The sequence below is a fragment of the Bos javanicus genome, chromosome 14, assembly GCF_032452875.1.
Source record: "Bos javanicus breed banteng chromosome 14, ARS-OSU_banteng_1.0, whole genome shotgun sequence".
In the NCBI taxonomy this organism is placed as follows: Eukaryota; Metazoa; Chordata; class Mammalia; order Artiodactyla; family Bovidae; genus Bos; species Bos javanicus.
Genome location: NC_083881.1, coordinates 76,030,773 through 76,053,902, shown reverse-complemented (window position 1 = coordinate 76,053,902; position 23,130 = coordinate 76,030,773). Strand labels below are relative to the sequence as shown.

Genomic DNA, 23,130 nt, shown 5'->3' with positions numbered 1-23,130 from the left:
GTCTTCCAACTTCCATCAGTCAATGAACTTTCAAATAAATCAACAAAACCTTTTTTCTAGACTATTGCTATTGATGCACATTTGGACTATTACAAACGCATTTAAGAGAATGTGTTTGGCTACAAAAACATGCTATTCACATGGAAGACTGCTTATTAAATAATGTCAGACAAAAGATATCCAAAATATCTGAAATACAGTATCTAAAAATACTACTATATAAGTCCAAATCCTAAAAATAGCAAAAGAATACTGAAAGGAAACACACACATTTATTAATTATAATCCACAAAATGTTCTTACCACTTTGATTCTGTCTTCTCTATGGGCTTCACACTGGGAACAGCCTTAATGAATGTTTTCCCTGCAGACCACATCTCTAACTTTACAGTGGAATTATATTTTTTAACACTGAACTTGTTTAGAACTTGCCTACCCTTTTAAATCAGTGACGGTAGCTGTGTTCTGTTTGGCCCATAGTTGAACATAATTTCAATTTATTTTGGTAGTATTCATTCTGGGCTCTTTTTGAAAAAGTCAGATGATATTCACAACACCGGCCTCACTTTTCCATATGGCAGCACTCAGCTTGATTGTCTCTTTGTGGAAAGGAAGAGCCCTTGGGTACACTCAAGTTCACTTCAGTGTGCCCTCCTCTTGTCTCTTACCACCCTGCTCACGCCTTTGTTTCCATATTCTCTGCTTCATTCATGGGTACTATTCTCCTGCCTCGTAGTAATCTGAATTTGTCCACTTGCATAATTTTTAAAAAGCTTTCAATCAATCCATTAATTATCCTATGTTTTCCTTCACTGTACCAAGTAAGTAAGAAGACTCATTTTTTTTTTAAATCATAATTTTGGTGAAAAAATTATTACAAAATTTGTCTAATTTCCTTAGTTTTAAGGCAAATTAAAAAAAAGAAGGTAGACACAAGTTCTGTCTGCTCTGGTTTTCTATGGCAACAGGCAGCTGATTTGCCTGATAATGAGTGATATTAATCCATGATAAAGACTGAAGTGATTTAAATAGGACCACAAACCATGTCTGTAGGCTTGTACCTCTCTCAAGACAACTATGAATGTTCTTAAATTTGTCTTTCATGTGCTAACTCATGTCTGACTGCATACCAGTACCTCGCTCTTGCTGTTTCTGACACTGGTCTGTTCCATCTTCACATGCCGCATCTAATTTCTGGCAGCAGTATTAATGTCTTTTAAGAGTAGAAAGCACAGATGTAGACTCTAGCAGGTAATATGTCACCAAATACACACATTTGTTTGGAGAAGGAAATGGCAACCCACTTCAGTATTCTTGCCTGAGAATCCCATGGACAGAGAAGCCTAGTGGGCTACAGTCCATAGGGCTGCAAAGTGTTGGACATGACTGAAGCGACTTAGTACACACATACACATTTATTATATGTATATGAATCAGTTCAGTTCAGTCGCTCAGTCGTGTCTGACTCTTTGCAACCCCATGGACTGCAGCACGCCAGGCCTCCCGCCCATCACCAACTCCTGGAGTTTACCCACACTCCTGTTCATCAAGTTGGTGATGCCATCCAACCATCTCACCCTCTGTCGTCCCCTTCTCTTCCTGCCTTCAGTCTTTCACAGCATCAGGGTCTTTTCAAGTGAGTTAGCTCCTCACATCAGATGGCCAAAGTATTGGAGTTTCAGCTTCAGCATCAGTCCTTCCAATGAATATTCAGGACTGATTTCTTCTAGGATGGACTGGTTGGATCTCCTTGCAGTCCAAGGGACTCTCAAGAGTCTTCTCCAATACCACAGTTCAAAAGCATCAATTCTTCGGCGCTCAGCTTTCTTTATATTCCAACGCTCACATCCGTACATGACTACTGGAAAAACCATAGCCTTGACAAGACAGACCTTTGTTGGCAAAGTAATGTCTCTGCTTTTGAATATGCTGTCCAGGTTGGTCATAACTTTCCTTCCAAGGAGTAAGTGTCTTTTAATTTCATGGCTGCAGTCACCATCTGTAGTGATTTTGGGGCCCAGAAAAATAAAGTCAACCACTGTTTCCCCATCTATTTGCCATGAAGTGATGGGACCGTATGCCATGATCTTGGTTTTCTGAATGTTCATATGAATAATGTATACATAATATATGTATATTATATTACATATATATATATATACACACTAATAATTACTTTATTTGAGGTCAAGATGGAGTTTTAAATTGCACCATATTGAGTGTCAGAATTATTGTTTTACTTCTGGGATTACATGACATAATGGTTTTATTCTATGCTAATTACCTGGTGGTTCTGTGGTAACGAATTCACCTGCCAACCAGATGTTGGTTGGATCCCTGAGTCAGGAAGATCCACTGGAGAAGGAAATGGCAACCCACTCCACTCGTCTTGCCAGGATAATCTCACAGACAGGGAAGCCTGGTGGTCATAAAATAGTTGGACATGATTTAGCAACTAAATAACAACTTGTGGAGTGTGTGTCTGTGTGTGTTTGTTGCTCAGTTGTATTCAACTCTTTGTGATCCTTTGGACTATAGTCCTCCAGGCTTCTCTGTCCATGGGATTTTTCAGGCAAGAATACTGGAGTGGGTTTCCATTTCCTTCTCCAGGAGATCTTCCTGACTCAGGGATGAAACTTGTGTCTCCTGTGTCTCCTGCATTGAAGGTTGATTCTTTACGATCTGATCCACTGGGGATAGCATCTTTATTATTCCGTAAGTTTGGTGTGGGATATTTTCATTGTTGTTCCTTTCTACATGTTTTCTAGTTTCACTCATGATGTATTTGTTGACCCAAGGGTCACTTAAAAGTTTGTTTTAAATTTCTTTTTTTATGACATTTTTTCAAAATTTTAGTTTCTTAAAAATTAACTTCTAACTTTACTGCATAGTAGTTAGAAATATATTCAATGTGAAATCTTTAAAATTTAAGACTCATGTTAAGTCTAGACTTGAGAAGTGGTCACTCCTAGTGAAATGGTTCTTTGCTCTGGATGGATGGTGGAATTACCTGAGGAGGTTTTTAGACATGTTAAAGACCCACTCCAGACCAGTAAAATCAGTATCATTGGGAGTAGCACACAGATATTTGTATTTTTAAGGAGGGTGTACCTCGGCAGTATATTGTGAATTTTTGTAATGTTCTATTTAAGCTTGAATTAACCGTTTATCCTTCAGTTACTGGATATAAGGGTTCTCTAAATTTCTTTTATGTTTAATTTGTCAGTTGTGTTGTTCAACTATACTATATACCTAATGAATTTTTAAAAACTATTAATAAACAAAAATTTATATTTTAAACTCAGCCATCAAGGAGCTGAATCATTAATTTCATTTGTAATTGATGTAATTATTCAGTGTTCCTTCTGTCTCTTGTCTATCATCTTATAATATTAAAATCATATAGATTTAGTGTATGTTTTAATTAAATTAGTGTTTTTCAAATATATTTTAACATGTGTGTTTCATTAGGAAGTTCTAAAATTGATCGAATTCTTAATTCTTTGTATGTAATCACCTTACTATAGAGGCAATAGTTCAGTTCTATCTCATTTTTTACCTTCAGTTTAGACATTATTATAATTATTTTGCTGGTGGTTCAGATGGTAAAGAATGCGCCTGCAGGGCAGGATACCCAGGTTCGATCCCTGGGTTGGGAAGATCCCCTGGAGAAGGGCATGGCAACCCACTCCGGTATTCTTGCCTGGAGAATTCCAACGCTTTGCGACCCCATGGATGGAGGAGCCTGGTGGGCTACCGTCCATGGGGTCGCAAAGCGTTGGACACGGCTGAGCAACTAACACTTTCACTTCCGTAATTATTTCATGGTGTCAGTGTTGGTCTCCGTTTGTCCACATGTTTTCCTTCATTCGTTATCGAATCTCTGTGCTGAATTGTCTGTTTGCAATCAGCAGCATTTCTGACTCTTCCTTGTTATTGCAGTGTCTGAAGGCCTGGGAACCTTATTTTTAAGACTCCTCTGCCAGAAGGGTTCTGATTTACATTCCACCAATGAGAGACTTTTTGTAGGCAATTTGAAAGTTAAAAGGAAGTTGTCATCTGGCAGAAGACCAGAGCATATTTCCTCAGAATCAGCAGATCTTCTTAAGCCTTCTTCAGAATCTATATTCTACTGCCAGTATCCAGCTTTGAAATTAAGGGGCAGCTGTGGCTTTGGCAGCTAATTTCTGGATTGCAATTTCCACCCTTGAACTTATAGGCAGCTCTCCTACCTCTTACAACAATTCTCAAACTGCAGAATTCTTTGTATAATATTTAGAATAATAATGTAGAATTAAGTATAATAAATTAATTTTAAATTAACTATTTATTAATTAAATGAATAATTGGTATTTTTATTGAAATATTTACAATAAATTCTTTTTCTTGTCTGATCCCTGACTACGCCAGTGTGAATATTTCCTCCTCAGATAGTTTTTTTTTTTCTAAAGTATACATTAAAACATTTCTAAGCTCTCTTCTTTTTGCTTCACTGAAAGTATCTCAGTTGTATGCTAATTTTTGAACAATAATTTCACCAGGTAGACAACCCTAGACTATTACTTTTAGAATCATGATAATGTTATTCTCCTGTCTACTAGTTTCCACTGTTACAGTTAAGTCAGATATTAGTTTATTTTTCCTATTTTATGTGGCCTGTATTTTTTAATTAAAATACCTTTTTTTTTGGTCTTTCGTACTTTTAAGTTTTACTAGAATATATTTAGGGTTTGTTGCTGTTCAGTATCTAAGTCGTGTCTGACTCTTTGTGACCCCATGAACTGCAGCACGCCAGGCATCTCTGTCCTTCACTATACCCTGAATTTGCTCAGTCTCATGTTCTTTGAGTCAGTGATACCATCCAACCATCTCATCCTCTGTCGTCCCCTTCTCCTCCTGCCCTCAAACTTTCCCAGCATTAGGGTCTTTTCCAGTGAGTCAGCTGTTGGCATCAGATGGCCAGAGCATTTGAGCTTCAGCTTCAGCATCAGTCCTTCCAGTGAATATTCAGGGCTGATTTCCTTTAGGATGGACCGGTTTGATCTCCTTGCAGTACAAGGGACTCTCAACAGGCTTCTCCAGAACCACAGTTCAAAAGCATCAATTCTTCAGTGCTCAACCTTCTTTATAGTCCAACTCTCACATCTGTACCTGACCACTGGAAAAATGATAGCTTATATGGATCTTTGTTGGCAAAGTGATGTCTCTGCTTTTTAATATGTTGTCTAGGTTTGTTATAGCTTTTCTTCCAAGGGAGCAAGTGTCTTTTAATTCCATAACTGCAGTCACCATCCACAATGACTTTGGAGGCCAAAAAGATAAAATCTGTAACTGCTTCCACTTTTTCTGCATCTATTTGCCATGAAGTGATGGGACCAGACGCCATAATCTTTGCTTTTTGAATGTTAAGTTTCAAGCCAGCTTTTCCACTCTCCTCTTTCACCTTCATCAAGAGGCTCTTTAGTTCCTCCTAACTTTCTACCATTAAAGTGGTATCATCTGCATATCTGAGGTTGTTGATATTACTTCCGGGAATCTTGATTCTAGCTCGTGAGTCATCAAGCATGGCATTTCACATGATGTACTCTGCATGTACATTCTGACTTCCCTGGTGGCTCAGACAGTAAAGAATCTGTCTGCAATGCAGGAGACTGGAATTTGATCTCTGGGTCTGGAAGATCCCCTGGAGAAGGGAATGGCAACCCATTCCAGTACTCGTACTTGGAGAATCCCATGGACAGAGGAGGGTGACAATATACAGCCTTGTTGTAGTCCATTACCAATTGGGAACTAGTCACTTCCATATCCAGTTCTAACTGTCGTTTCTTGACCCACATATAGGTTTCTCAGACGACAGGTAAGGTGGTCTGGTATTTCCATATCTTTAAGAATTTTCCACATTTGTTGTGATTCATACAGTCAAAGGCTAGCATAGTCAATGAAGCAGAGGTAGATTTATTTTGGAATTCCCTTGTTTTTTTCTGTGATCCAGTGGATGTTGGCAATTTGATCTCTGGTTCCTCTGCCTTTTCTAAATCCAGCTTGTACATCTGGAAGTTCTTGGTTCATGTATACTGAAGCCTAGCTTGAAGGATTTTGAGCATCATATTGTTAGAATGTGAAATGAGTGGAATTGTATGGTAATTTGAACATTCTTTGGCATTGCCTTTCAAGGAAATGGCAACCCACTCCAGTACTCTTGCCTGGAAAATCCCATGGACAGAGAAGCCTGGTAGACTACAGTCCATGGGATCACAAAGAGTTGGACATGACTGAGTGACTTCACTTTCTTTCACTTTCTTTGGGATTGGAATAAAAACTCTTTGAATATTTATTCTCTACCATTCTATTTATTATCTTTTTTTTTTGGAATCCTGATTATATGCATTTTTTATCTTTTCCTGCTTGCCTCCACAGTTAATTTTAATCTAGCTCTCATAGCTTTTATCCTTTTTCTTTCTGGTGGAAGTTTGGGTGATTTCTTCTGATTTATCATCCACTTTGCTAGCTCTTCAACTCTCTAATCTGTGGTCTAGCTCACGAACTTTCTAATTTTAGAGGTTATATATATTTTTTCTAGATGTTTTTCTCAGTTAATTTGCAAAAATACCTTGTCAGTTCTGACAAATTCTTGTTTGATGTTTCTTGTCTTATTTTCAATCTTTTCTTTCTTTTTATATATATATATATATATATATAGCATACTTATTTTATGCAAAATACTATTTTGGATAATTTTATCCTCTGTAGGTTTTAAGAGTCTGATTCTGCAGTTTGTTGCTTCTGCAGTGTTGTTCATAGTTATTTATTTCCTCATATGTTTAGTAATTTTTGACTAAATTGGACTAAAATTGGACTTTTATCAATAAGGATATTTTGAGATGTGGTTTTAAGGTTTACTATCTTCCAAATTTTGTTGGATTTTTGAAGATATCTGGGCTTTTAAACTTAATTATTTTAAATATTTTTTAGCTTCAATTTTTTTTAGGATACAGATAGTATAAGAATCTTGGTTCCAGGCCTATATGAATACTGACTTGTAGCTAATATTTTATTTTCTCCCCTTTCCTTTTCTTCCTTTCCCTTTCATCTCCTCCCATGTTCTTTCCTCTTTTCTTCCCCATCCCCTGCCTCCCTCCCCAATTTTAAATTTCTTCCACTTTTCCCACTCAAAATCAGGACAAAGACCAAGTATTTCTCAAGCTTTTTCTCTCTGAGAAATAGTTTACCCTGCGGTGGGTTACCTGGTGGAATTCTAGTTTTATGAAAGAATTTCCAATCTGTTTTTGCATCCGGTTTAATCCCAGGTTTTATTTCACTAGTGATATATTTCAACTCAGATCTAGGTTGTAGAGTTTCGAAAAATCCTCAAGGCAAACATCCAGTTTCTAAAACTTTCTATCAGAAGAATTTATTTTTCACTAGCTGGGGAATGCTTTCAAATGTAGGTTTTGCATTTTACCTAGTAGATTTGATTAAATTCTCCTCAAAGAATTTTCTATTAATATAAATATTTAGTCTGCCATATTGCTAGAAATGTAGTTAGCAATCATTATTAATATGAGTTGCCAATCTGTTGTTAAAAGTGTTTGCAATGTCTAATTATAAAAGTATTGCTTACCATAGAGGCAAATTTTAATTGGGGCTAAGTGTAATAGTGCATCATTCTTTATTATTCATCTCATAAAATCAGCAAATGGGTAGCTGATTTTATGCTTTCTACAATCTTATAAATTTTTACAGTATCAATTGTATTTTACTTTATAAACTTGATAGCTGACATTCCTTTTCTACTGCAATTATAAAGTCACATATGGATTTTTAAGTATCTTTCTGGCAGTGATTCTTGCCTTTTCTAGCTACGAGACAATAAACATCAGTGTTTATGAGTGCTGATAAGACTCTGAATTCTATTCTGTATTCATTGTTCCTGCTGTGAAGTACTGCCTATTTGAAAACCACCCAAATAGAGACTGATTGCTATTATGAACACAGAAGACTATTCAAAGAAATAACCTTCCTTCCTGGCATGATGGGTAGCGGTGGGGATGAAAAGCCATACACTAGACGGTAAAAGTCAGTCTTGCAGTGCACTCTAGTCACGGCATTGAACTTTTCACTCACTTGCTTGTTCATCATTTAACCACTTAACCTATCAGGCATTCAACTTTGTCTCCTTTTCAGACATAGCTATTTGACATTTCCAGGCAAAACACATCTTCTTTTGCTTGCTATTCATTAGCGTCCATCAAAATACACTTTTTTATATTAAAAAATAAGACTGTGCTGAGATGGAATGCCAGAAACAAGCTGTTTTTCTTAGTAATGGACAAACAGCATCACTGGGACTTTCCAGGGGTGAACCCCATGTCTTTTAGAAGCTAAATGATTCATCTGACAAGATAATGAGTTGGTTGCTTTTTTCCTGGGAATATTTGCAAAGAACATTTTCCCCTTGGCTAAACAGTTTACAAAAATTCTGAAGTGATATAAAAAATAATAAATATAAAAAGAAATAAACTAGTTTACCAAAAATGGATTCAGAATGGAGTCAGAAAGGTAGACATGTAATACTTGGATATCTTGAAAAGAAATCTCCTCCTGGGCTGACATGTATCTGAGATAAGTATTATTACTATGGCTAGAAAATTAATTTTAGACTGTATTTAGAAACTTCTTGGGAGTTGGATGAAAAAAATCACAGGATCACAGTAGTGATTTTATTTTATGAATTCACATCTTTATAATAATAATATAAACTTTACTCACCTTTTTGTGTTTGTATAAAAAGCTAATAGACATAAATAATATGTCAGTTTCACTTTGGCATATATTCATACTCCTCTATCCTCACAAAACTGTATTTGAGAAAAGAGAATATTTTTTAAACATGTGGTGTAACTTTGTAAATAGTTAACATTAGAGTTTCTCTTCTGTGGCATAATGAAGAAGGTCACTGTTGTGTGTGTCTAAGCATACTGAGGCTGTAAGTTAAGGAGTTGGGTGATGTCTTGCTCAGTTTAGGTTGCTATAACAAATACAATGGACTGGTAGCATATAAACAACCGAAATTCATTTCTCACAATTCTGGAGGTTGGAAGCCTATCACTGTGCCAGCATAGTTGGGTCCTGGTGAGAGCTCTCTTCTGTTTTATAGGATTCTTGTATTCTCTCATGGTGGAAAGAGGACAAGAGGGCTCTCAAGGGCCTCTTTATAAGGGCAAGAATTTCATTTATGATGGAGTCCACCTCCTAAAGACCCAATCTTCTAACCCTATCACATTGGGGGTTAGAGTTTAAGCATGTGAATTTTGAAGGAGCACAAACATTCAGTCCATTGCAGGTAAGAGGAGAGGGCTGTGAAATGGTGAGAAAAGACCATATTTTAGCATCAGAAAAACAAGGACTTGTATAGTGTCAACTGCTTTATGTGAGTAATGGAGATGGTGTGATAATTAATAGTATGTGTCACCTACCCTGAGCCACAGGGTCCCAGGTATTTGTGCAAGCAAGCCAGGTCACGACAGTCAAGGCCAACTCTTTGCAATTCTATGGACCATGTCCTGCCAGGCTCCTCTGTCCATGAGATTCTCCAGGCAAGAATACTGGAGTGGATTGCCAAGTCCTCCTCCAGAGGATCGTCTCAGGGATCGAATCCGCACCTCTTATGTCTCCTGCATTGGGAGGTGGGTTCTGTACCACCAGGACCACCTAGAGACCCAGGAGAGCCAATGACATAGTTCAGGTCTAAATCTGAAAGTCTCAGGATTGATGGCATAATTCCAGTTTGAAAGCTGGCAAGCTCAAGACCCCAGGAGGCACAGAGTCTGAAGGCAAGAAGAGCTCCTGTCCCTGCCAGGAAGAGTCTCTCATTCACAGGAGGGTCAGCCGTTTTGTTCTACTCATGCAGGCCCTCAACTGATCTGATGAGGGCCACTTACATTAGAGAGGGCACTCTGCTTTACTTAGTCTACACATTCAAATGTTAAAGTCATTCAAAGCACCCTCACGGCCACAGCCAGAGTACACAGCTGTGTGTCCAATCAGCTGAGGGCCTGCATGAGCAGAACAAACAGGCAGACCCTCCTATGAGTGAGAGGGACTCCTCCTGGCAGGGACAAGAGCTCTTCCTGCACTCAGACTCTTTGTGCTTTCTGGGGTCTTGAGCTTGCTAGCGTTCGAACTGGAATTGTACCATCAATCCTGAGACTTTCAGATTTAGACCTGAACTATGTCATTGGCTCTCCTGGGTCTCTAGCTCACTGCCTGGCGATGTTGGGACTTCCCAGCCTCCATTATCATCGGAGACAATTCCTTATAATAAATCTCTTTATATACATAAAGTCTTGTTTATACACAGGACTGTAAAAGGTCTGTTTTCATTCTAATCCCAAAGAAGGGCAGTGCTAAAGAATGTTCAAACTACCACACTATTGCACTCATTTCACATGCTAGCAAAGTAATGTTCAAAATTCTCCGTGTCAGGCTTCAACAGTATGTGAACATGAACTTCCAGATATATAAGCTGAATTTAGAAAGGGCAGAGGAACCAGAGATCAAATTGCCAGTGTCCATTGGATCATAGACAAAGCAAGAGAATTCCAGAAAACATCTACTTCTGCTTCACTGACTATGCTAAAGCCTTTGACTGTGTGGATCACAACAAACTGGACAATTCTTAAAGAGACGGTAATATCAGACCACCTTAACTGCTTCCTGTGAAACCTGAATGCAGGTTAAGAAGCAACAGTTAGAATTAGACATGGAACAACAGACTGATTCCAAATTGGGAAAGGAATACGTCATGACTGTATATTGTCACCCTGCTTATTTAACTTATATGCAGAGTACATCATGCGAAGTGCTGGGCTGGATGAAGCACAAACTGGAATCAAGATTGCTGGGAGAAATAGCAATAACCTCAGATATGCAGATGACATCACCCTTATGGCAGAAATCAAAGAGGAACTAAAGAGCTTTTTGATGAAGGTAAAAGAGGAGAGTGAAAAAGTTGGTTTAAAACTCAACATTCAGAAAACGAACATCATGACATCAGGGCCCGTCACTTCATGACAAATAGATGGGGAAACAGTGACTGACTTTCTTTTCGTTGACTCCAAAATCACTGCAGATGGTGACTGCAGTCATGGGATTAAAAGACACTTGCTCCTTGGAAGAAAAGCTATGACAAAACTGGATGGCATATTAGAAAGCAGAGACATTATTTTGCCAACAAAGATCCGTCTAGTCAAAGCTATGGTTTTTCCGGTAGTCATGTGTGGATGTGAGAGTTGGACTATAAAGAAGGCTGAGCATTGAAGAACTGATGCTTTTGAACTGTGGTGTTGGAGAAGACTCTTGAGAGTCCCTTGGACTGCAAGGAGATCCAACCAGTCCATCCTAAAGGAAATCAGTCCTAAACATACATTGGAAGGACTGATACTGAAGCTGAAGCTCCAATACTTTGGTCTCCTGAAGCGAAGAACTGACTGACTGGAAAAGCCCCTGATGCTGGGAAAGATTGAAGGCAGGAGGAGAAGGGGATGACAGAGAACGAGATGGCCGGATGGCATCCCCAACTCAATGGACATGAGTTTGAGCAAGCTCCAGGAGATGACGAAGGACAGGGAAGCCTGGCATGCTGCAGTCCATGGGGTCACAAAGAGATGGGCATGACTGAGTGACTGAACAACAACAATCTTGTTGTTAAAAATATATTTATATCTATATCCTGTTGATTCTCTTGTTATCTACCTCTGGCACATCTTTTGCTAAGTGTGACAGAAACTAAAGGCATAATCAATAATATCACAGTGCACTTTACACACAAAGACAGAAAATATCTACAACAAGCATTCTCCCCAATACTAATCAATCAGCTTGGACATATAATTCCTATTCAACCCATGGCTTAGGTCAGAGGATAAAATATATGCACTTACAATAAAAAACCTGACTTTAAGTTTTATTTATTAATAATCTAACTTTTTTAAGTTCAAAAAGTTAAGGTGAGAATGTCATTCACACAGCTTCTATATTTAGCACCTGCAATCAATCAAATCCTTAATGTTTTTCAAGGAGAAGGAGCTTTTTAAAACCTGGTTTTGCCCAGGTTTAAAGTTGCTGATTTTTAATAACTAAAGATATCAAAATCATTACTACTCATTGAGAGTGTTGTGAAATAATACTTTTAATAGAAATTTATTTTACCATTGATATTTTCTAGTTATGTACAAAACCTCTGCTCTCTAGGACTCAAGATGTGGTACCCTTGATGCCTGTGAAATCAAAAGAGGAAGGCTTTGGTAAGTCCTCCACGGGATTTAAAATTAGGATTTCTAGTCATATTAGTCAAAAGTGACGCTGGAATTTCCAGTCATCCTTTTAAGCTGCTCCTTCAATGTAACTGGCTCTCCCTCCATCCTGAGGAAAAGTGTGGTTGGCTATAAAGCCAGAGCTTTAAACTAACATGCGTCTACTCAGTCTGTCAGTAATTCTCAAGAGATTTTGCTGCTTATATTGCAAAGTGAAAGTGTTAGTCACTCAGTCGTGTCTGACTCCTTGTGACCCCGTGGAATGTAGCCCGCCAGGGTCCTCTGCCCATGGGATTCTTCAGGCGAGAAGACTGGAGTGGGTTGCCCTTCCGTTCTCCAGGGCATCTTCCTGACCCAGGGATTGAACCCAGGTCTTCAGCATTGCAGGTAAATTGTTTACTGTCTAAGTCACCTAGGAAGCCCATATTGCAAAATGAATGATCGAACATTCCAGAGAATAATCAGTTCATGAGTCCAAGAGTCTGAAATGGGACTGGTGTGACTGGAGCAGAGACATAGGAAGAAGCGGAAGGAATTGCGCTCTGGGGTAACAGACAAGGCCGTGTCCAGGAGTTTCGTGTGTTTAAGATATGATCCCTTTTCCGGGTAACTGAAATGTCTGCATTTTCATACTTCAGAAAAGTGAAAGTACTCTGTTAGGTGAAGAAGAATGTATCCTGAAAAATGTTAGTTATGGCTTCCACTCCAGTCCTTTGAAAAACTACCTATCATCCTGGTTGTTACAAAAAATAAAATATACTGAAATAAATGCTAGAAAGAGAGATCAGTTCAGAAAGTTAAGCTGTTGATTAGCAGCGAGTGTACTGGTGGGAGGCAGGGAGAGTTCCGCTCCGGGATCTGACTTTTCCACTGTCTGATCTTGGCGGAGCTGACCCTACAACTAGAGGCAAACTAATTAATCTCTTTGTGCCTTGGCAGCTTGTCTTTGCAGTAAAGACAACAGTGACTCACCAAAAGGACTGTAAACCGTCTATAAACGCCAACTGTTACAGATATAATATAAATACTTATCCCAGTTTTGAGAGTCTAATATTTACTTCAGAGTTTAAGTATCTTCTCTCTGCCTAAATAAAATGTCATGTTTAATTTTTGTCAAGCTATTTTTTGTATGTGTGGTAGAGTAAGCTTGAATTTATTTTCTCATACAGTCAAATCTATGCTTATTAAAAATGAACTTTTTCTGATGCCTGTTGTTCAACCCAATACACTGGGTCCCAGATGATCTTTGTAACACCTCTTGGCAGCTCACAGTTTAATGCAGTAGAGCTGCTGGGAGAGGAGTGGGAATAGGGGGTGCGGGAGAAGCAAAGGTACTTTTAACTTTTTTATAAATGACAGGTCTTCTTGCCTCTTAAATAAGGATACGCTTATTTCAGAAAAGTGAAAGTACTCTATTAGGTGAAGAAGAATGTATCCCGAAAAATGTATCCCGATAAAGCAATTCAAATTGGATCAGCAGACACATAAAAACATGCCAAGCGGTGGCCAAGTGAAGGAGCTTCAAATTGGGTTTTATTGTGGATTTGCTGATTCACATGGAAATTGCCATTTCCTTTGTGATATTTCCAGTAATTTTGTGGGAAGTATTTATATAATTGTATTCCTTCAGTGGCATAAAGATATCTCTTTCTATAATTATTCTTGGTTATCATATCACACTTTCTTTCGCAGATGAAAGGAAATAATAATCTTCTGGAACAATAAAATGTTTGCAGAATTGAAGTAGCTATTTCTTTGTCAACTGAGAGAAGAATCATACATTCTCTTCAAGCCCTTTAAAAAAATTCAAGCCTTGTAACTATGTAGGCTATTGGCAAGATGATATTAATGACTCAGATATGTGACTACAATGTCTTTGTTGGTGTGCTTTGGACTATGGCCAACTGGCTGCCTAAAGATCCTGGTTCGCGGCCGTGGCGGGCTGCTAAGGAACAGTGAGCTGGACAGACAGAAACCACCCTGTAGCTCCGGCCCGGGTCCCCTGTGCCGTGTGACTGCTGTAGTTCTCTCGGCCTGTGCTCAGCTCAAGTGAGGAATGGGAAAGTGTGAAAGTCGCTCAGTCGTGTCCATGAGGACTAGCTGTCTGAAGTTCAGAGTGCAGAGTTAGGTGTTTTATTGAGCTCTTACCTGACCGGGTCTTCTTTCCCTGTCTCCATTTCCTTCTGCTCTGGTTTTGCTCCAGTTGATGCTGCTGGATTTTGAGAGTCAGGGTTTGTGGTCCTATCTTCATGTGTATTTTTCTCAGAGTCTTTATCTGTGGAAAAGAAACAACATATAAATAGAAGAATATATGCCACTCTTAATACAGCTGTGTTGGACAGCAGATGATGCTTGTTTTTGTTTTTTCAGGATGGTCTTCTCCAGAACACCTCCTCTCAGATTCCTCTGAACAAAGTAGGATCTTATTCAGGAGATCTTAATAACATGCAGAACCTTCAGACTGATTAAAAAATACACTTAAATGTGGTGCATTATGCAACAAAAATTTCACATGGTATAATTTCTTTTTGATATTAGCAAAGCTGAGATTAATAAGGATTAATATTCAAAATAATTAACATTCAAAAGGCATTTTCAGTTCGCTAAGTATTCATAATTTATGGCTGAAATTGATTCATCAAAAATTCAGAAAAATAAAATAGGCAAAAAGGATGTCATTGGTATTTAGAATTTTGCATTCTAATTTTGCTTATTGATAAAAATGGCTTTTGATTTGATCATTTTAGCTATGACCTCTTTTCTGAAGAAGCAATGCAAGCTAATATGTATTAGATTCATTTTTATTTTTTCATTCAAACCTACAAATACAATTTCCAATTAATATAGTTTAAATTGTAATTTACCCAGAGAATAATCAATTCATGGGTAAATATTTGAATTTTAGAGAATATTTTAATGAAAGTAAATTGCTTAATATAAAAAGAAAATATAGAGGGGGCAAAGAAATACAATGAATACAATTTAATTCATTATTCACAGTTTCTAATTTATTTTTAATTGGATGTACTATGTTTAGGAAATTGAAATCAAAGCCCAAATAATGATTCTTACTTTATTATAGTACATTATAATTTTAAAAACTTAAGCCAACACAGTATTGAAAATTTGGGTTTGCAAAACTGATAAATCGGGAGATGATCGCTTACTTTACAAAAGTTTTCACCATACAAGTACTTTAATATCAAAATTGCTATGATCCATCTAAAGGTTTTCAATATACTAAGCTTTTCAGAAACATGTTTCAAGAATAAAGTCAAGTTATTACTTGAGCAATTAAAAAAAAAAATCTGGTTACTCAGTAAAAAATCTGCCTGTGATGCGGCCAGTTCAGGATTTGATTCCTGGGTGGGGAAGATCCCCTGGAGACAGGAATAGCAACCCACCCCAGTATTCTTGCCTGGAGAATTCCATGGACAGAGGATCCTAGTGAGTTATAGTCCATGGGATCGCAAAGAGTCAGACATGACTGAATGACTAACACAATATACAACAAACTCCTGGATTTTCCAAGATGATTTTTTTTTTCATTTTGCATCTATTTACCTTTGTTTTGGAATTAAAGTAATTTTGGCTGGAAGATAGGAAATACACACTTTCCATATGTCATTTTGTACTAAGAAACTTGAGATAGAAATAAAAGAGAAGAATTTTCCTTATGTATTTGGCTCAAGTCATATCTATTTCTTTTTATCCACCTCCCACAGTCATTTTCCAGATCTTTGACACTGTGCCATGTACTGCTGCCTAAGAAAGCGGATGGCCAACTCTTTTTCCTATGTCTACAAATATTGGGGGCAATCACTGTATGGTATTTTAAAGCAGAGTTCTTAACCTCTGGCTGTGGATGTCCAGTACATTCCTGGACTGGAACTCTTGACACTATATGTTTTGTATAAATTTTTTCCCATGGAGAGGAACTAGGATTAACGTGAGCTCATCAAAGGAGTCTGGACCAAAAAAGGGCTATGAGTTATTTTGTGCACATATGAATTTCTAGAAACACCTGTCCCCCAAAGAATATTAGGATTGAAGTAGAGCATGAAAAATGAATAAAAGAATTCAGAAAAAGCCCTCCTGAATATAAAAGAGGCAGAATCTGTAAAACAGAATATTCCTTAGGAGACTTTTAGTGACTACTTCTTAGAGAGGCACATGGGTATAAGTTATATTATCCTCTTCTTCCTCTTCCATTGCTAATTCAATCCACAGCATATGTATCTTTGCTGTGTTACTTTTCTGCTAGTACCGATTATATGACCAATCGTTTTGCAGCAGTTATTTTCTTCCATTCTAATAAAGAATTTATCTTTATTCCACAACATTTGGATTAAACTAAGTAAGCAGATCTTCACATCTTACCAGGTCTCCTCTAGATATTACCAAGCCTTTCTAAAAGGATGCTCCATTATGACAAATCTGGACTATTTAGAAATTAATTATAGCCTAATTTGCTTTGTGGATAAGCATTCCAATTATAAAATAAATCCTCAATCATAGCTTATTGATGAAGATGAGAAACCAGTTATTTTCCATTCTTGGATTCAAAGCAGAACAACTAAAAAAAAATACCTCTGAGAACTGAAAACAAAAGGCTCTCCATCAACCATAGTCAGTGTGGGTGTCTTTTCATCCATGCAGCATGTTATTTTGTTTGTGGGAACAGATGGTCACATTGTTTGCATCATCTTCGTCATGAAAGAGAAATCCAAAATACATGGCAAACCTCGCATTGGCATCTGGGTAGAGTTCTGTGAGCTGGGCATTGTACTTGTTCCCAGTTTTGCACATGGACAGCAGGATTCCCTCTTTTGTAGCTGCACAAATGAACGGAATGAGCCTTCCTGCCAACTGTGCTCTTTGCACACTGTCGAGCAATTGCCAGATCTCATCAGGATACTTGGTCAAATTTGGCCCTGGAATGTGTACCCATGGCAGATATCAGAGTGTTCTGATATGGCTGCTTTTACTGAATGCACAAGGGTGAGTACTGAGTGCTCTCCAAAAACCTGGCTGATTCTGTCTCCAGCCTGGGCCTCAGTAATGCACCTCCAGACTGCCTGACCCCCTGGTAGCAGGGCTTGCTGACGACCTGTGTGGGTGTGAAACACCTGCTTTCCTCTTCAAGACAGGAAACGATTGATGAAAAGTCATCAACCTTCTATATTTTATCAGTGGCACTAAATAACTGCTGCAAAAGGAGGGATTCAAATAAAGAAATTAATTTGGGAATAAAGTTCTTAATTAGGCATTGGTTCAAGTGGCTCTTTTTTGGATGAATGTAAAAAGAAGACCTGAAAATGCTTTCATTGGTTGGAATATTTGATGCAGGTGATCTTATTACTTAGTTAAATTTCTAACTCTTAAAACAGCAAATACATTATGGGTTCTGTTTCAAAAACAAATCTCTTTTTATTCAGTTCAGTTCAGTCCTTCAGTCATGTCCAATGCTTTGCAACCCCATGGACTGCAGCACACCAGGCTTACCTGTCCATCACCAACTCTGGGAGCTTGCTCAAACTCCATCGAGTCTATGATGCCATCCAACCATCTCATTCTCTGTCGTCCCCTACTCCTCTCACCTTCAATCTTCCCAGCATCAGGATCTTTTGCAATGAGTCAGTTCTTCCCATCAGGTGGCCAAAGTATTGGAATTCCAGCTTCAACATCAGTCCTTTCAATGTATATTCAGGACTGATTTCCTTTAGGATGGACTGGTTGGATATCCTTGCAGTCCAAGGGACTCTCAGGAATCTTCTCCAACACCACAGTTCAAAAGCATCAATTCTTCAGCACTCAGCTTTCTTTATAGACCAACTCTCATATCCATACCTGACTACTGGAAAAACCATAGCTCTGAGTACATGGACCTTTGTAGGCAAAGTAATATCTCTGCTTTTTAATATTCTGTCTAGGTTGATCATAGGTTTTCTTCCAAGGAGCAAGCATCTTTTAATTTCATGGCTGCAGTCACCATCTGCAGTGATTTTGGAGTCCAAGAATATAAAGTCAAACTAGTACAGCCACTATGGAGAACAGTATGGAGATTCCTTAAAAAACTGGAAATAGAACTGCCTTATGATCCAGCAATCCCACTGCTGGGCATACACACTGAGGAAACCAGAAGGGAAAGAGACACGTGTACCCCAATGTTCATCGCAGCACTGTTTATAATAGCCAAGACATGGAAGCAACCTAGATGTCCATCAGCAGATGAATGGATAAGAAAGCTGTGGTACATATACACAATGGAGTATTACTCAGCCATTAAAAAGAATACATTTGAATCAGTTCTAATGAGGTGGATGAAACTGGAGCCTATTATACAGAGTGAAGTAAGCCAGAAGGAAAAACATAAATACAGTATACTAACGCATATATATGGAATTTAGAAAGATGGTAACAATAACCCGGTGTACGAGACAGCAAAAGAGACACTGATGTATAGAACAGTCTTATGGACTCTGTGGGAGAGGGAGAGGGTGGGAAGATTTGGGAGAGTGGCATTGAAACATGTAAAACATCATGTAGGAAACGAGTTGCCAGTCCAGGTTCGATGCACGATGCTGGATGCTTGGGGCTGGTGCACTGGGACGGCCCAGAGGGATGGTATGGGGAGGGAGGAGGGAGGAGGGTTCGGGATGGGGAACACATGTATACCTGTGGCGGATTCATTTTGATATTTGGCAAAACTAATACAATTATGTAAAGTTTAAAAATAAAATAAAATTAGAAAAAAAAACACATTGAACACTAAAAAAAAAAATAAAAAAAATTGTTTTGGGTTAAAAAAAAAAAAAAAAGAATATAAAGTCAGTCACTGTTTCCCCATCTATTTGCCATGAAGTGATGGGACCAGGTGCAATGATCTTTGTTTTTTGAATGTTGAGTTTTAAGCCAATTTTTTCACTCTCCTCTTTCACCTTCATCAAGAAGCTCTTCAATTCCTCTTCACTTTCTGCCATAAGGGTGGTGTCATCTGCATATCTGGGGTTATTGATATTTCTCCCAGCAATCTTGATTCCAGCTTTTGCTTCATCCAGCCTGACATTTTGCATGATGTACTCTGCGTATAAGTTAAATAAGTAGGGTTACAATGTACAGCCTTGACATACTCCTTTCCAAATTTGGAACCAGTCTGTTGTTTCATGTCTGGTTCTACTGTTGCTTCTTGATCTGCATACAGATTTCTCAGGAGGCAGGTCATATGGTCTGGTATTCCCATCTCTTTAAGAATTTTCCAGAGTTTGTGGTGATCCACACAGTCAAAGGCTTTGGTGTAATTAATAAAACAGAAGTATATGCCTTTCTGGAATTCTCTTGCTTTTTTGATTATCCAACAGATGCTGGCAATTTGATCTCTGGCTCCTCTGCCTTTTCTAAATCCAGCTTGAACGTCTGGAAGTTCTCGTTTCACGTACTGTTGAAGCCTGGCTTGGAGAATTTTGAGCATTACTTTGCTAAAATGTGAGATGAGTGCAATTGTGCAGTAGTTTGAACATTCTTTGGCATTGCCCTTCTTTGGGACTGGAATGAAAACTGACCTTTTCCAGTCCTGTGGCCACTGCTGAGTTTTCCAAATTTGCTGGCATATTGAGTGCAGCACTTTCATAGCATCTCTTTTAGGATTTGAAATAGCTCAGCTGGAATTCCATCACCTCCATTAGCTTTGTTCATAGCGATGCTTCCTAAGGCCCACTTGACTTCGCATTCCAGGGTGTCTGGCTCTAGGTGAGTGTTCACATCTTCATGGTTTTCTGGGTCATGAAGATATTTTTTGTACAGTTCTTCTGTGTATTGTTGCCACCTCTTCTTAATATCTTCTGCTTCTGCTCTTATTAGATGCCAACAATACCTGAGTGCTAGTTGCTAGATGAATTAATAAAGACTAAATCTGAGTACTCTGATTAGATGCATAAATGATACTGTTATTTTCCTCTTAATGAATGAACATTTGGCATTAAAAAGTGAATAACACAGTTTACGAAGCATATGATTAACGGGCACCCAAGGTTATATTTATGGCTCAGCTTGTGATTAATTTTATAGTTGCTAGACTATAGGTATCCTTAGAATAATTTTAATTAGAACATAACACTTTGATCACACTTGAAATTTTATTACATCTTTGCAGATTGTGAAATGACACAGAGGACGCTGGCAAACATTATAGCAATGCATGTACAATGGAGTCTGATGGAGCACCCTGAAATGCCACCGAATAGAAAAATGGAGTACTTTACATTAAGTGCTCATGCAATTTTTAAAAATCTAAGGAAGAAGGAATCAGAGTAGGTGAGAGTTCTGGAAACCTTCCTATTAGAGGAATGGTTGAGGAACTTAAGTTCTTTAGCTAAGGTACTGAAGACTAACTAGTGACCTAGCCACTATTTCCAATTCTTTGAAGGGCCATTAAATAGACAAGAAAATAAAATTATTTCACACAGTCCAGAAGGCACAGGAAGAATCCATCCATGGAATTTATAAAACACACAAACAAACCTCAAACATTCTTAAACTTGTCTAACAGTGAAACGCACATTTTTGTGAGGCAGTGACGGCCCCATTGCTGGAGGTGTGCAGGCAGAAGCCTTTGCCAAGAGTGTCAGATGAGGTCCTTGAATCTGGTCAGAGGTTAGCGTTCCTCCAGGCAGCCGTAACATGCTAAGAAGTCCTGAAGGGGTTTTTACATTTAGGCAGATTTTGCTTTAACATGCATCTCCATAAGTAAAAAAATGAATAATAGCAAACAAAAAAGAATACAGATCCACATAAGGTAGCTTTGGTACTGTGTCAGAATCAGCTCTGGTACTTTCTCAACGTCATGCTTGATTTCCAGGACATTTTTTTGGGAATAATTCATCTAGAAAATACATTTTATGTATAGGTATTAAGGCAAGTGGTGATTTACTGGTGCTAGGTACCGAATAGAGAGCTCTAATCCTTACATCACTAATTCTCTGGGTGACTCTAGATAAGTCGCTTTTCTATAACAGTTTCCTCATCCATAAAATGAGAAATACTTTTGTCATGGGGATTTCTGTGAGGATTAGATAAAGACTGCATTTGAGAAAAATGCAATATAAATACAAAGTGTTCCACCAGCCAGACTACGATAAATTAAAATTATCTTTTAAAAAAGTATCTATATTAACTCCTTCATGTCTGCACAGCATTAATGTGTGTGGGGTATACAGGAACTTTTGTTTACTTGAAAGGATTCCAGGGATTTGGAAAGCAGAATGCGATTTCCTATATTTTTTTTAGTAGAAAGAAGCCTAAAAACAGAGTTTGGTGTAACTGAATTATGCAAATATATTTAAATCATTCAAGCTACAAAAAATGGCATTTTGTCCAAAAAATAATAAATGAGCAAAAATACCCATCCAATTCACATTGGTTACAGTCTCAAGTTTTCAGTTAAAAAAAAGATGGAAACGGAGGTATTTGATCCTAGTCTGCTCTTCTGTTTGATATTTAAAACAGAGTATGGTTTGTCTGCCTAACTTATTCTTTTAGCTGACACAGCCCCCCACTTCCGCTACGTCACAAGCAGGAACAGTGCCTGAGGGCGCCCAGAGCGGGGGCAAGCAAGAGAAGGCGGCCGTCCGCAGCTGCCGGTAGACCGCCACGCTGTAACGGAGGCTGCGCACTGGGAACAAAGGCTGTTATCTGAGTCAGGCAGACCACTCTCTCTGGACTATGGACCAGGAAGTGAATAGATGGCGGGAGAGCAGTCCGGAGGAGATACGCAGACAGGAACATAGCCATCTTGAGAACTGAAGCCACGTTGACCGTGAAACAAGAGTCAGAGAAGGCAATTAGCCCCTAGGACAGCTTCTGTCCCCAGACTGCTTTTTCAGTTCCAGTTATCCACAAGTTTTCCTACAGTGAGCCGTTGTCACCCAAGGTGCCCTGATCACTCCTCTGTCCCTTGCCAACCCAGCATGGTTTGGACTTTTCTTCCTCATTTCAAACCATAAAAGACACGGTATAGATATATATATTTTTTTCTAGACTAAATTTTCAGAAATTTCACATGCCAAGTTTATTCATTTCTCATTTCTTTTGTCCATCACTACATTAGGTATCATTTTTGAAAGAATATTCCTTAGTGAGCTCTATAATTCTAGTTATATACTATATAAGACTGTTTCTTTTCAGATGAAGCAGAGAAATATGCTTGGAGCAATTTTGGTAAAAATTTAATTCATTTTTGTCGTCGTTGTTGTGGTTTCTATATTCCCATCTTACCTTTAGCTGGTGAATAGGACTGACAGTCACAGAGAATGGACTATAATGCTAAAATTAACCATAGTAGTTCCTCTTCTGGATGCCAGTCAAGCTGTTTGCTCTTACATGGGGAATTTACTGATACTTATAAATTAGATTTCAGTAGATAGTCTGTCTATTTTCCTATCCCACATAAGGCAAGTTAAATTGTACAAGTTAATTGTTACTGCCAAGGACTAAAGAGCGGTGTTAGTTGCTCAGTGGTGTCTGACTCTTTGCAACCCCATGGACCAGAGGCGGCAGGCTCCTTTGTCCATGGGGTTCTCCAGGCAAGAATATTGGAGAGGATAGCCATTCTATTCTCCAGCTGATCTTCTGGATCCAGGGATCGAACCCAGGGCTCCTGCATTGCAGGTAGATTCTTTTCTGTCTGAGCCACCCAGGAAGCCCAAAGAAGGGTCTCTTGTTTAAATAAGCTAGGATTGCCCCTCTTTTTTTGGTCTATATTTTAAAAAGTCAACACGTTTTATTTTTTAGAATAGTTTTGCTCTAGAGCTGTTATCTC

At 38.4% G+C, this 23,130-nt stretch overlaps 1 protein-coding gene across 1 annotated transcript in view; it reads right to left on the bottom strand.

Annotated features, from left to right (window-relative positions):
- Window positions 1–23,130, bottom strand: part of CNGB3 (cyclic nucleotide gated channel subunit beta 3) — a 190,138-nt gene that overhangs the window by 154,819 nt on the left and 12,189 nt on the right. The window contains exon 3 of the mRNA XM_061439435.1: window positions 14,463–14,589. Coding sequence (XP_061295419.1) covers window positions 14,463–14,589 — 127 coding nt within the window. The remainder of the gene's footprint in view (window positions 1–14,462; window positions 14,590–23,130) is intronic.